This window comes from Channa argus, chromosome 1, assembly GCF_033026475.1.
Source record: "Channa argus isolate prfri chromosome 1, Channa argus male v1.0, whole genome shotgun sequence".
Lineage (NCBI taxonomy): Eukaryota > Metazoa > Chordata > Actinopteri > Anabantiformes > Channidae > Channa > Channa argus.
Genome location: NC_090197.1, coordinates 5,028,349 through 5,042,507, shown reverse-complemented (window position 1 = coordinate 5,042,507; position 14,159 = coordinate 5,028,349). Strand labels below are relative to the sequence as shown.

The following is a 14,159-nucleotide window of genomic DNA, read 5'->3' as shown; positions in this document are numbered from 1 at the left end:
AACAACTGCTTAAATTGAGGTGGTTAGTCAGATTTGACACATGTCTCTCACGGTGCCTCGTGTCCAACTGTCACACTACTCGTTTGTCTGTGAGTCAGTTCGCGCTCAGTTTAATGAACGAACCTCATTAAACGCCACCTTTGCAATCTGCCTACAGTTCACCGAGTTCATCTGTCCTCTGGCACACACAGGCTCAGGAATCGGAGGTTAAAAATTCGGGTTTTGATTAATGGGGCTTCTGACGGGGAGAACTGACCTGGAAGTGTCGAAGACGCAGCCTGATATAAACTGAGATTAAAGGTGATTCATGTTTTTTTTTTTACTGAGTCACTGAGCCAAGGACAGTTTCTTCTTCACAGCAAAATAAGAGACAGTTCCAGTCCACAGTTCCTTTCTGAAGTTTTGCCTATAAAAGGCCCACGGTTGTCTGTGTAGCGCCTTGTAAATACTGCTCACATAGTACACGTCCCTTGTAGCTAATTTTTATACGTACATGATATTCTATTCACTTAGGGTTGTTTAGAGGAGCCCAGACTGCTCGGTTTCCTCCACCACCTGCTTTCTTTACAAAACATTTGTATTATTCATGATGTACTTCGTCCATATTTTAGCTTTCTCAGCAATGATGACAATCACAGAACAGTTGGTGCTTAAATTAGGTTGTTGTTGTCCGTTTCTGTAATTGTCTCTAACTCAAATGCATCCATCCATCCATCCGTCCATCCGTCCTTCTCAGGACATACTACCAGTCTTACACCACAGCAATTTAGTGTCTCCAGCTAATCTAACTGGACTTTAGGAGGAAACCAGAGTAACCCAAAAGAAAGCAGGAATGCTGCAGGTGGCAGATGTGGTTTCACATCGTCTGTGTTTACATGTTAAATTGGCCTGAATCTGCAAAAGCCTCAATCGCCTCTGACTCCCTCAAAACTGAAACTAGTTAGTTTAAACTTTTTAAAGTGAACATAAGTGCTATTTTATGTTAATGCCGCCGCATAAATGTGCTATGGCAACATATATTTTGCTGCATTTCCGATTTAATAGCTGTCGTCACCTTTGAAAAAAAAAAGAGGCCTGTATTCAGATTTAATGTTTAAAAAAAATATAAAATAATACTATTCGCACCACAAACTACTTAACGCCCATATTATGCTGAATTACTTAAAGGACATGAGCAAACGTTCATTAGCTTCTTTATTCTCTATTTATCAGCCGTTAAAATGTCTTCATGTGTAGCTGTTGGATCCTTTTTTTTTCATCCACTAAAGGATAAGTCATTTTTTTCATTAATCCTTTTTTAACAATCGCCACAAAGACACCAAAATAATGAATTGTCTCTACTAGCGCGTTCGTCTGTGCCGTAGACGCCTTGTTGTTGCCCACAAAAAATAAAAAATAAAACCGCGTCAGCCAGAAAAATCCGGTGACATGTTTGTTCATTTCGCCAAAAATCACCGTAACTTTTTAGAAAATTAAATCAAGACAACACATGTCACGATTCCTCACAGTACACCTACGGTTTCATCCGTATTTCTAGGTTCCCCCCTCCCCCCTGACCTGTTCCACTGAAACATGTGCATGTGGATCAGATTATTATTTCCACTCTATTTTCCATTTATCTCCTCGGTTGATTCTCTCTCGCTGAAGCTCTGTAGTAACACTTCAGCTCCACAACGACCTGAGGGATTTCTGGCTGGAAGCATCATGCTCAGCCCAGTCACGTGTTTAGAATTCCGAATAAAAAGCTAGTACACTGCACGACACACACGAACACACACAGATGAGAGCGTGTGCGCATTAAAGCATACACAGCTGCATGCAAATGCCAAGGCAAAGAGGACACTCTCGTATGCATGTTCAAAGTTCAGTGTGCAGCACGTGCACATGTGAAGGCACGCGTGCACGCCAACACGCACTGGTGGTGTGCGTCTACAGACGCTCACAGAAGCACTCAGAGCAGATACAAAGACACACACGCACCCTGCGAGGCTTGCAGCAGTATCCAGTGCTATTCTCTCCTCAGTTAGCAGCTCTCTGCACGGTTGAGGCTGTGGCTGCTGTCTTTCAGCCATCTCACTTTCAATTACATTTTTTATTCAAGCTACTCCGCCGCTCTTCTTCACAGTGAAGCCTCTCCTCTTTTATTGTTTCTGGCCGGGTCGGATTTCACAATCTGTTTCCGCCGGGCAGTTGGCCTCCAGCTGGGAATACGATGTACTCATTGTATTCGGCTTTTGTGGAGTAATACGTGAAAGCCTGAATACAACACGGGCAAAAATATGGTGCGTGGAAATGATTATCTCTCTGGGATCAGAACCATCCCTCACAACCAGTCTGGCAAGATTTTCCAAACAATATTTCAAACAACAGAGCAGGAATTAAATCTTACTCTGATGGAACCTAATTAAATTAAGTGTCCACATGTGTTTCCATCATAACAAATGTATGTTGTGCAGCCAAATATGTTCAAACCTGCAGAACCATTTGCAACATTGTAGTTTTACTTGGATATATTTTGTCTGCAAACTAATGTTTTAGCTTCTTTCAGCCTATTGTTTTGGTTTTATGGCCCATAACATGAACGGGGGGAGACGGGACAGCATCCATTGGCTTCAGCGTCCAGTGCTTGTGTTTAACAGTCAGTGTCACAGCCCCACTTTGCTGTTTTCACTCTGCAAGCTCTCAGAAACACACTTTATATTGCATGTGCAGCAGTTGACCGAAATAGCTGGTGACTAGCTGGCGAACACTGTGCAGAGTCAAGCAGCTAAAGCGCCTGATATTTCTCTCAGCAGCTGCTGGAGATGAAAAACCAAGCTAAAAGAGAGAAATTGTTGGAGCCAGAAACATGACTAAACCACTACGAACTGAACACGGCCCCATTAACACCTTGTACCGACATGTGATCTGTAACTCGATGCATTATCTGCAAAAAAAAAAAAACGTGACCACATTGCAACTTACTACTTTCTGCTGCAAGGTTCAGCTGGTTTGGTGTATTTTCTTTAAGGATACTCTCACACTGTACGGACGTGAGCCAACTCTAAATGTGCTCTATCTGACCACATGTCTACATCCTGATCATTAAATGTTCCAAATCCACACACAGGTCCCCTGTTAATGGCAGGTTTAAATAGATATGCGTCTGTGGTGGGGTTACAGCTTACAGCACTGCTCTCGGTTGACCACAGAATCAATATGTTATGAATTAATTATGCGTTTCATAGCACTAAATAACCTTTACAGCCCGAAGGTCAATTAACGACAGCACGGGGACCTCGTGTTACGTAACTTCAGGTTAATTAAAGTGTCTCCAATGTGCCGTAAATATTTTAAGCCCTGACTCAAGACTCAAGTCAGACGGCAAAAAAACAAAACATCACCTGTGCACAGTTACAGACAAATAGCTGGAGCCATGTACATCGACACGGATGCATATTTTTATGAACATGTATGGTCAATCGCTCTATTCAGTGGAGGGCAGGCAGGAGTCTGTCTTCAATTACAGTGAATATTTCAAATATGATGGACCAACAAGGACCCAGTCTTCGTCTCTCCGTTGATTCAGTTCAAGGATACGTATAAAACTTACGATTATTGAGAGATGAACTGAGGTGAAAAAGAAACTTCTCCATCAAAGATCACACAAAAAGTTTGCTCTCTCCCTGTCTGTAATCATCCACGTTGCCTCGTCGTTGTCTCATCCTTCCTTTAAATGTCTATATAACCACTGAACATTTACAGAGATGTAGCAATCTGTCATCAATAAATCATCAAAAAATTAGATGTGATTCATTTGATGGCTCACGGGATGAAAAACAAAACCGCCAGCATTGTAAAAGAAAAAAAAAAAGGGGCTTTGTGGTTTCTATTAGTCAGAATTGGAAGTTGTCAGGGTTGTGAAATCTCCCAAACATCAACAAAAAAATAAAAGACACACACACACACACACACACACACACACACACACACTCACTGACAGAAGGAAAGGCTTTGCTGATGATGCTCTGGCAGTTCTGGTTCACATCAAAAGAAGCAGAGAGAGGAAACGATAAATTATGAATACATAACAGACGAAAACAGGCTGTTGGAGGGAGTTGAGGAGGGTTGGAGAACAGGGTGCCAGCCATTTATCACACAGATATATAATTAGAGAAAATCCCACTCTGGTTATTGTTAAAAGCGTCAAATGGTTGGACTGGGTTTAACGTGTCAGGGGGTCTGTGTCCTTAAGAGGTGCGGCCCTGCTGCCTCGTCATGTGAACATGTCAGTTTCAATCTTACAACGGGAAGAAATGTTTTTTCACTTCTACCCAAAAAGACGCTTTATTATTCAAACGTATTCATTCAGTAACCGATGAAGTAAATATTCGATGGAAAACTAGTAGAGACCTTGAAAAGTCAATTAAAAAGTCCATTTAAACAGATCAAAATGGGATAAAACCGCTCGACAGCGCCACCACCGCCTCACGCTCAGGATGTTTTGTAATCTTAACTCACCATGTAGACACTCAGCTCCTCCCATCATGCCCTGCTGCTGTTGCTGCGGCTGCTGCTGCTGCTGAGGGGGCGGCGGCGGCGGCTGTGGCTGCACGGTCTCCAGTCCCAGCAGTGAGGAAGAGGAGGACGAAGAGGACATGGAGGAGGAAGACGAGGAGCAGGGAGGTGGAGAAGTGGGGGGGCACTGGGAGCTCTGGTTGGGCACTGCCGACTGAGGGCTCTGGGAGCAAAGGGGGAGAGAAGAATTACAAAACATGAGCAGAATGAAACGTCTCCTGACAGAGACACCGTTGATTCCTCCAGCCAACCAAAATGAAATTCAGGTGTGGGACAAAGTTACTTCACACAAAAGATATTACAGAGCAAAATCCAATCTTTGTACTCGACAGAGGTGCTTCTTACTAACATGCCAAAAGCAGACAATGGTCTTTTGTTTTGAAAGGATGAGGCAAACTGTTACTGGGCTTCTTCACATCTGTTGATGTGGATCTTGTATAGACTTAATAGTTGGACATAGCTGGATTTGATTGAAACCAGCAGATGGTACCACAGTGCCGTGCATGGACACACAATCTTCTACGGAAATATAAAAATGGCGTCACGACCAAATTAAAATGCTAGTAAGAACTGTGGTGACAAATTGAGCTAATGCTGCCTTTTAGCCAAACCTCCCCTTATTCCCGCAGCATTGATATCAGAGCACATCTGTTTAAGCAGCATAGGTTAAGTTCCCTGGAGCACGTATACGATGACAATTTCGTGAGAAGAATGTGGGTTTACACGCTGATGTTGATGAACCTGATGCAGACGGTTTCCCAAATGAGGCCAACAGTGACCTGCGCGCACATCTTCGACCTGGAAAGCACCACAATACAAACGGGAACCTAAAGGAAGCACCTGGAAATTTAGGGTTTTTTGAGTAAAACTGCACGGACCACAAAGGCGATGACTGGAAAATGTTCGTTATCCTAAGATGGAAACCCAAGGGCAGAATTAGCCGTTGATTTCCAGTTGTTGCTATTGCATAGGTGCAGCACTCTGCTAGAGAGTATTCATTACTCAATAAGTCATGGTCCCATTGGCTGATAGTGAACGGGGAGGCCACACCTGCAGCGAATCAGAACAATACTTCTAAACAGCCTAATGGAGGACAGAGAGGATACTGGGCGGATTGTAATGACATATTTAGGGAGATGCTCAAAATACACTAAAGTATTCATAAAAATTAGTAGAAACTGACACAATACTGCATTTTTATCAACTTGGCTTCAAATGTTTGGGTACTGACAATGCTCACACCAGTAAAACGAATCCAGTGAGGAGCTGCTGCCGGCCACCTGTTGCACACAAGGAAAAACGGTCACATTTGAATAGAGAGGCGACGGCGTAACAATTCCCATCAAGCGTGTTTAGCGAGAGCTCTGAGGAAGTGACGGCCGTTTCCAGCTGAAGTTATGGGATCGGCGTTCTCTCGCCGTTTCATGCTGCATCGCTCAGACCACACGTTGTGATTTTTCTGCTGACACACACCACGGTGTGCAAAACAGACCCTGGTTAGTTCAACGCTTCTGCATTTGAGCACTTGCGAGAACCATGTTTGGGCCGTTAGGGGACACCTATTTGCACAGAAGTACTATTAACTAAATCTATTTTGTCTACTGTTTAGTTTGTCTTGACATTTCTGTACATCTACCTCAACGCGTTGGACTCCATACTGTAGGATGTGAATGCAGCATAAGACTGACGATGAAGTGACTTTGTGACCATTCCAGAGTCAGATTTTATTTTGTTTATTTCCTTTACGGTTACTCGTTGGTTAAAACCTTGTCCCTAAAGGTTGGTGAAGTCAAACTCTTACTGCTGTGGGTTTTGGTCTCCGTCAGCTTTACCTGGGAGGGGATCTGGGCGCTGGTGGAGCTGGGCCCATTGCTGTGCATCCCCATCCCATTCTCGGTCAGAAACTCCTCCAGGTCCATGTACTGCAGCTGGAACAGGCCTCCGTCACAGGGCAGGGTCCTCTCCCACAGGAGTGGGCCCAGGAAGGCTGATTGGGAAGTGGGGCGCAGTGCACCAGAACCCGGGGCTCCTCCTACTGCACCGGGCCCTCCAGCATTGACCCCCAGCGAGTCCTCATCCGAGTCCAGGGACTTGTCTTTGTCTGGAGAGGACAAAAGGACAAGCAGTTTGTTATGTGCAAGTGTTACAGACTTTGCCTTCATGCTAAAAGAGGCTGTGTTGGCTTTTGAAAACATCCTTCTGACCAAACAAAGTAATGAAACTCAGGCCTCCTCCCTTTGCCTGTGTTTGCATTGAAGGGCAAAAGAAAAGATAAGATAACAGACATCAACAAAGGAAGATAAAGAAGTGCAAATGAAACAAATTTCAACATAAAAAAGAGAGCTCGCTTTAGTATTCAGGGCTGGGAAAGAGTCTAGAAGATCACAAATGCAGCTCAAACTACACAGTGAAAAGTGTTAAGTAATTTAGTAAGTTTTTTTTTCTTTTCAGCACATTGTGTTTGCTTTAGAGCAAATGTCCCATTTTGGGTTTTGGGATTAAATTATTCTGAACTAAAACAAATAATTGATCCACTCAGCAGGTTTTGTATTTCCCACTGATACTTTGACATAATGGTCCCAAGGTTTATCTCCTGAAGCTATGCATCAAACACACACAGACTTTTATAAAAACACGCTCAGAAACAGGTGTTTCACTTCTCAGCACCAATCTGTGTCAACAGCCGGCCGTTCTTTAACTTTGTCCTGTGTGGGTTAAAGGGAGACTTGATGACTTTTGAATAAAGACATAACACATTATCAGATTTTACAAAGGAAAATGTGGAATCATAGGAACAACTACTTTGTTCAATCAAACACAGACAGAGATTTAGCTTCTGCAGCCTTATTGGGGCTAAGGGTGATATTACTTGTTGGTTTGCTGACTTTGGCTCTTTTCCCTTTATTCTACAGATTCTGTTTTATCATTTGAGACTCTGCACTAATACCAGCAGCTGTCTCCAATCAAGTGGAATTTTAGAAGTGGGTACTTAGGCTGATTGGATTCCAACCATCCGTTTCCTTAACCTTTTTAGATCTAGTTTGCTCAAAGTGTGTTCTGGTCCATGCACAACCTCCTTCTACAACCCCTCAGTTCAGGCCTGATTTGACACTGATAAACATTGTCTTTGCTTAGAATAACAACTGACTTTGGACAGGTTCACTTAAAGTCAGGTTTCCCACCTTTACAATGCCAAAATAGTCAGTAATGTTCTGCTGCAAATGTGACAAGTGAGACAAAGGTTGAGCTACTTGATTCCAGCCACAGAAACAGATGCAGAATCCCAACCTTTGCTTTGTGATTTTACGTTATCATAACTTCTTGTGCATCAAGCCTTCTGACTCAGCGAGATCCAGACCTCTGCATCCTGCTATATCAAATCAACTGATCAACTGATTTAAGACTATTTCCCCTGTTGGTGTGCAGCAATGCCAGGCGACAGAACCCTGGGAAAATATTTGAGGATTATCAGAATACAAAGGCTATTATCAGGCATTCAAAGCCAGACTGCAAAGCCCCCAAAGTGGATGTTTATACATAGATTTCAGTGAGATGGGTTTAAATAAGTAGATGCATTGGTTGGTTACAGGAAACACAGCACGCAGGTTTTTGTAGCACAAACCAAATAACACTTGAGAATAAGCAAACAAAACAGCGGCGACTGTGTGTGTGTGGGTGTGTGTGTGTGTGTATGTGGTGTAACCTGATCATCCACAATATTAAAACCCCTCACAGTTCAAGTCAATAACATTTATTACCTCGCTACACATTGAAACCTGAAAAGCAGCGGGACACATTGGGCGACTGGTGAAGAGTCAGTTCTCGAATTTGATGTAATGGAAGCGGGAAAAGGATCTAAGGACCAAACTGTAAAGGCAGTGGTCAGTTTCTACCAAAAGGGGTCCAAAGAGGGACAACCAGTGAACCAGCAAGGCTCACTGATGTGTGTAGAGAGCGAAGGGAAGCACTGTCTGTTCCACCGTACCCCACATTGATAAAAACAGTGATGCTGGCTATGATATGCTCGAAAGGTGTCAGAACAAACAGTCCATCATGCACAGCAGACCCCTCAGAGCACCCACGCTGACCCTGGTCCAGCCCAAAGTAGCCACAATGGACATATCATAACTGGATCGTGGCGCCGTGGAAGAAGCTGGCTTAGGCTGATGAATCAGTTTCTACATCACGTGGATGTTGTGGGGATGAGCGGCACCAGGATGGACTATGGGAGTCGGTCCATGGAGACCCCAAGGGAGAAGCTGCTGACACCTTTAGAGGTCCTGTGAATGCCGACTAGTACAATAGTTCTCAGTGCTGGTCCTCAAGGACCCCTACTCTGCTTGCTTTCTGACTAACCTTGACCTACACACTACTGATTGTCTGGATCAGGTTTGTTCAGTCTGTCCGAAGCTGGAAGATGCCAGTTCACTTTGTCTTACCCCTCTCTACCCTCAGGGAGCTTGTCTCACAAATTATCAGCTGAGGTGTGATTGGATCATTAACGGAATATCACACGTTATTGGCACGATGAGCTTCCATCGATACTCAGACAAGTTCAACAGCAGCTTTATAACATCTACTACTTGTTTGATTTCCTGAGGGCTACATTATTGCACAAAAATAATAATTACCGCACACCTGGTTGATGTACGCTTCACATGACCAACAACACTCTCGTTCTACCTATTCATGCATTTCAAAAAAACACCTCAACAAGTGACTCACACTGTGTAAAAGCTCATGAACAGAGATGAATCACTGTGCTTTGGATCCAGATCCGTGAGGTCTTTCTGCATTTATCTGCCGACAAAAATGTCTGACTGATGAGTCTTCTGCGAAAATTACACGGTAAGATGCAGTGCGATTGTCGGAAAGTCTTTTGCAAGACAAACAATCAACAAAACACACAGCTCCACAGAGGTTAGTGCTTGTGCTTTGCTCATGTCCTTTGCTTACTGTGAAGCACTTAGTCGCAGTCATTAAAAGGCATCTATAAATAAAGCTGACTTATCTGACCCTGCACTCTGACCTCCTTGTGAGAGAGGGAGGGAGGGAGTCCGATGGAAAGATAGATACAGACTTCAGGCATCAATAAACCACCACTAGAAAAAATAAATAAACTCCTTCAAATCATTTTCCTAACGAGACTGTTAAGTATTTATCGTTTGTTAACATTATTCTAAAAATGACGATCTCTTAAATTCCACATTAAATATCAATTAACCCCGCTGAGTAATAAAAGGTAATAAAACAGCAATAAAACAACATGTCTAACTAGGATTATGGAGGAAGAGAAAGTAATAATGCAGAGAAACACATGGAAATACATGGCAAAAATTTACATAAAAAAATGTAAATACACAAAGAAATTACAGAGAGACAGAGACTGTAATATCTGAGTTATTATCATTTGAATCTACTCTGTACTCTTAATGTCACAAAGCCAAAAGATAGAATACACAAAGAGAAAAAAGGTGATGAAATGTGAAATGCAACAGCTAAAAAATTGGTTTCCCATCACCAGCATTTTAATACATGTGGGCCCAGTTGCTTTTAAGGTAAGATTATTAACACGAGTAATTTTACTCGAGTTAATAATATTAATATTACTCTTACCTTCATATTTCAACTACCTCACTTATTAATATTGTAGCAGAGAGATCAGAGGATCCATGAGCCTCTGCTAAAAGCACACACGAGATGCAAAACCACTAGTGATGATGAGAAACACATGCGAAAATGACCAAAAACATCCCAACGATGACCCAACAATTGACACAACATGACTAAAAAGAAACCAATAAAGTCCAAACATGGATACAGACACAAGAGACATAAAAATGACCAATATAAATCAATACAATCCAAAAACAAATGTACGATTTGGTACCTACGTATTGAAAATCTATCAAGAATGAAACGGCATGCGAAGCTGTGATTAGCTTCCCCAACACTGGAAATCGAAAGTCTTCATGCTTCAACCCTTTCAGAAAACCTGACTTCTGACAGTCTGCTGCGAAACATCCTCATTTATTTATGTCATTTCTTCTATTCATAAACTTTTCAAATGGCAGCAATAAAAAAAAAAAAGGCTGAAGGCTACACACAAGTGAAAATCAACTTTTGAAAAGGACAAAATATTAAATAGAAAACATCATAGTCAAGTATCTGATTTTATTTTGAAATAAGAATCTGCATCAGAAAGTAACCAGTATATATAGTAGTGGAGTAAAAAGTACTGGAAATGGAAACATTGTCCGTTCAACCACACACAACAAGCTGAGATGGACCGTGTGTTCTGACACCTGTGGATCCTGACCACCATTGAGTTTTTCAGGCAATGTGAAAGGACAGAGACAGAAGGGCAGGAAAGAGGCGACAGTGAGAGGGAGAAGAGGGGGAAAGGAAAGGATGGAAACAAAATGAGTCTGTGAAAAAGGAGAGTGGACGGACGACAGTGTGCTTGCTGAAGACTGACAACAGCCTGAGAAAAATGCAAATGAGCCGTGGAGAAAGAGAGTGGAAGACGGCGTGATGTGACGAGAGAAGAGAGCGAGACAGGAAAAGTGCAAGAGGGAAAAAAAAAAAAAACAACTCGAGAGAGAACGACAGAGATGCGATAGATGAGAGTGGGCGTTTGTGAAGGCGTCAAACAAAGCTAGCCAGGGAGGGAAGGGAAAAAGAAGCAGGAGGGTGAAGTGAAGGAGCGAAGAGACAGAAGAGCAGGAAAAAAAAAAAAAAAAAAAAAAAAAGAGCCAAGGGCGATGCAAACACATCACACACAAACATCCTTTTTCCAGCCCTGAATGCTTCACCTATCATTAGCAGAATATGTGCTCTCTGGGCTCTGACAATGGGCCTATAGCAGGGGCCTCTGAGCTGCTTTCTGGCTCCATGGAGAGCCTGTCAGCCGGACTCACCATCACCACCTCCTCCTCATGCAAACGAACAAAAAAAAAAAAAAAAAAAAAAAAAAATGGAGAAAAAAAGGGATGCAAGTGCACAAAGAAGCCACAAGGGGCCGCTAACCAAAGGGGAGCCGTTGGACAATTAGACTCCGTGGCACACACACACACACACACACTTTTGTGCCTGTGGACAGACAGCTGTCCTGATGACGACTCGCTCCTGACAGATCCTAATTGGGATGTCTCTGATTTTAAGGTTAACGCAGCAAGTGCAGGGAAATTCGTATCAGAGCAGCATCCTCGGTCCTCACAAGTCTGCAAGAGCGAGCGTGTGCGTTTGTGAGAGAGAGAGACAGCAGCTGACTGGGAGTGATGACATCCCCACAGCAGAGAGGGGAGAGGAAGGACAGGCAGCCTGGGTAATATTTGTCATGGCAGCTGGTGGATGGGAAACAATTCAATCGCACTTTTTGTTTTTTTGTTTTTTTCCCTCAGCAAATCCGATTCAACGCTGCTTCGGCTGCTGCTCCTGCTTTGGCTGCATTTTGATGCTATGCTCTCCAGATTGTGTTGCTTTTTTTACTCCCTCTTGCACCACCACCACCTCCACCTCCTCCTCCTCCTCCTCCCTGAACACTTCATTTCACCAGCAAAAAGGAAACGTTTAATATTACCAAAAAACAGAACAGGACAGAAGGAGGAAGAAACACAATGTGCATATAAGTGTGTGTGTGTGTGTGTGTGTGCGTGTGTTGGACAAACAGGGCCTCTGTTTGTTTTTTTGTTTTTTACAATCACACCTACCCACTCAGTCACATGCACAGACACACACACACAAACACACACACACGAATAATCACTGTAATATTCCCAGCGATGTTTCAGCTTAGTGTTATTTTGAGTTCGAGACTCTTTAATGTTTGTACTGTTTCCCTTATATCGTGGCTGCAACCAACAGATATTTTGATCCGCATTTAATCCAACATGTGTTTGGTTTTTTTTTTCAATTTAAATGTAATTCAAAGTAATTTTAATTCAATATGCCCATTATAACTTCCCACAGCTATGATGTTCATGTATTACAGGGAGAAAAAAAAGAAAATACATTCTAGAAGAATATGATATTTGATACAGGGAAGAAGAAAATCCTTAACCCTATATATTGTCAAAAGTTCGAAACCAATTAATTTCCTGTCACGGACTAACTGCTGAGTGGACCAGTTCGTATAGTATTCAGACAATGTCTCTGTTCGGGCTTTGAAGCTGCATTTATACTTTCACAGAAGTCACCATACTGCATCACTTACAGTGCATTAAAAGTGGGGATTTGTCCGTGATGTTCGTGTGTCCCTTTAAGACGTTTTCACCTATAGGATCCCCTCTCGTGCACACGCACACACGTGCACACACTCACCTTTCATATCGCAGCAGTCCTTGGTGGCTCTGTGGTCGGCTTTGATTGGCAGCTGGAGCAGGGACTTCAGGTTGGTCATGGAGGTCAGGTGTCCGCCTTGGGGGCCACTTCCAGTCGGGTTGCTGCCCCCAAACTGGGGGCTGGTGGCCCCGGTGGGGAGATCAGGCGGTAGGAGCTGAGTGAGAGGCCTTGACATAACGTTGAGGGGAGCAAGAGGAGGAGGAGGAGGAGGGGGGGGGAGGAGAGGAGGTGGAGTGGAGCAATCTGTAGACTCCAAGTTCAAGATCCCAATAATCCAGTTAGTGATAGGCTGCTAATTGACAGGCGCGCCGTCAAAAGGTGCGCGGACAGGTGACGCTCAAGATCACCACCTGATATCCCGCTTTTCCGCCCGTCCCATGAGAGAAGCGGGTAAAGTGACTAAACGCAAAAGGGGCATTTATCTCCAAAATGGCACCAAGTCGAGCGAGTCGTCTTCATCCTCTTTGGACTGGCAGAGCCTTCAGGAGTTGCTTTCATTTGTCCCCCCCCCCCTTTTTTTCCTCATTAAACTCCGAGAAACGCGCACACAGGAAGACAAACTGGATCCTAGAGGCGCTGGAGGAATGAAGTCCACTTTGAGTTTGTGGAGGTAAAGCAAACAAACGGCGACTCGTCCGGGTCCGGTGCGTCTCTAGCTCGGTCGCTGGGGGGGAATGTGTAGTCCGGAGGGAGAAAAGAAAAGCAAAATCAAATCAGAAATGAACGCGGATGTCTGTAGTTCCATGCAATGAAAGCGGATTACAGCAGGGGGAGAGTCGAGTGGCGGCGGCGGCGGGACAAGTGTCCAGGAACGACACAAAACAGCCAAAACAAACCGAGCGAAAAAAGAAGATGAAGGAAATAAAGAGATTCCCCCCCGGAAAAAAAAGAATAATATTCAGTGGTATGGGAGTCAGATAGATGGGGCTGATGGCTCTTATTTTCCTCCCTCCCTCCTTTGCTCTCTCTCTCTCTCGCTCTCTCTCTCACACACACACATACACACACACGTGCGCGCGCTTCTCTTCCTGTCGTCCTCTCTGCCTCCCTCCTTCTCTCTCGGTCAGCTGGAACCAACACGGGCCGCGCGTGTGACGTCACCACTCACGGGGAAAGGACCTTGGGGGCGTGGTTCGTTGTAGGCAAAGCGACACGCCCCACGGTAACGCCCCCTTTTAAATATCCCCCCCCACTGTGATGGATTCATGGAACATGAAGAGCTCGTAAACATGAACTTCCACATATCATTGCTCTGAGTG

At 43.8% G+C, this 14,159-nt stretch overlaps 1 protein-coding gene across 1 annotated transcript in view; it reads right to left on the bottom strand.

Moving 5' to 3' along the window:
* dbpa (D site albumin promoter binding protein a) overlaps positions 1 to 14,067 on the bottom strand; it is a 29,711-nt gene extending 15,644 nt beyond the window's left edge. Inside the window, exons 1-3 of the mRNA XM_067521333.1 lie at positions 12,880 to 14,067; positions 6,390 to 6,658; positions 4,501 to 4,720 (exon numbers count right to left, since the gene is read on the bottom strand). Of these exons, the coding sequence (XP_067377434.1) occupies positions 4,501 to 4,720; positions 6,390 to 6,658; positions 12,880 to 13,075 (685 nt within the window). The 5' untranslated portion in view covers positions 13,076 to 14,067. The remainder of the gene's footprint in view (positions 1 to 4,500; positions 4,721 to 6,389; positions 6,659 to 12,879) is intronic.
* Positions 14,068 to 14,159: the final 92 nt, after the last annotated feature.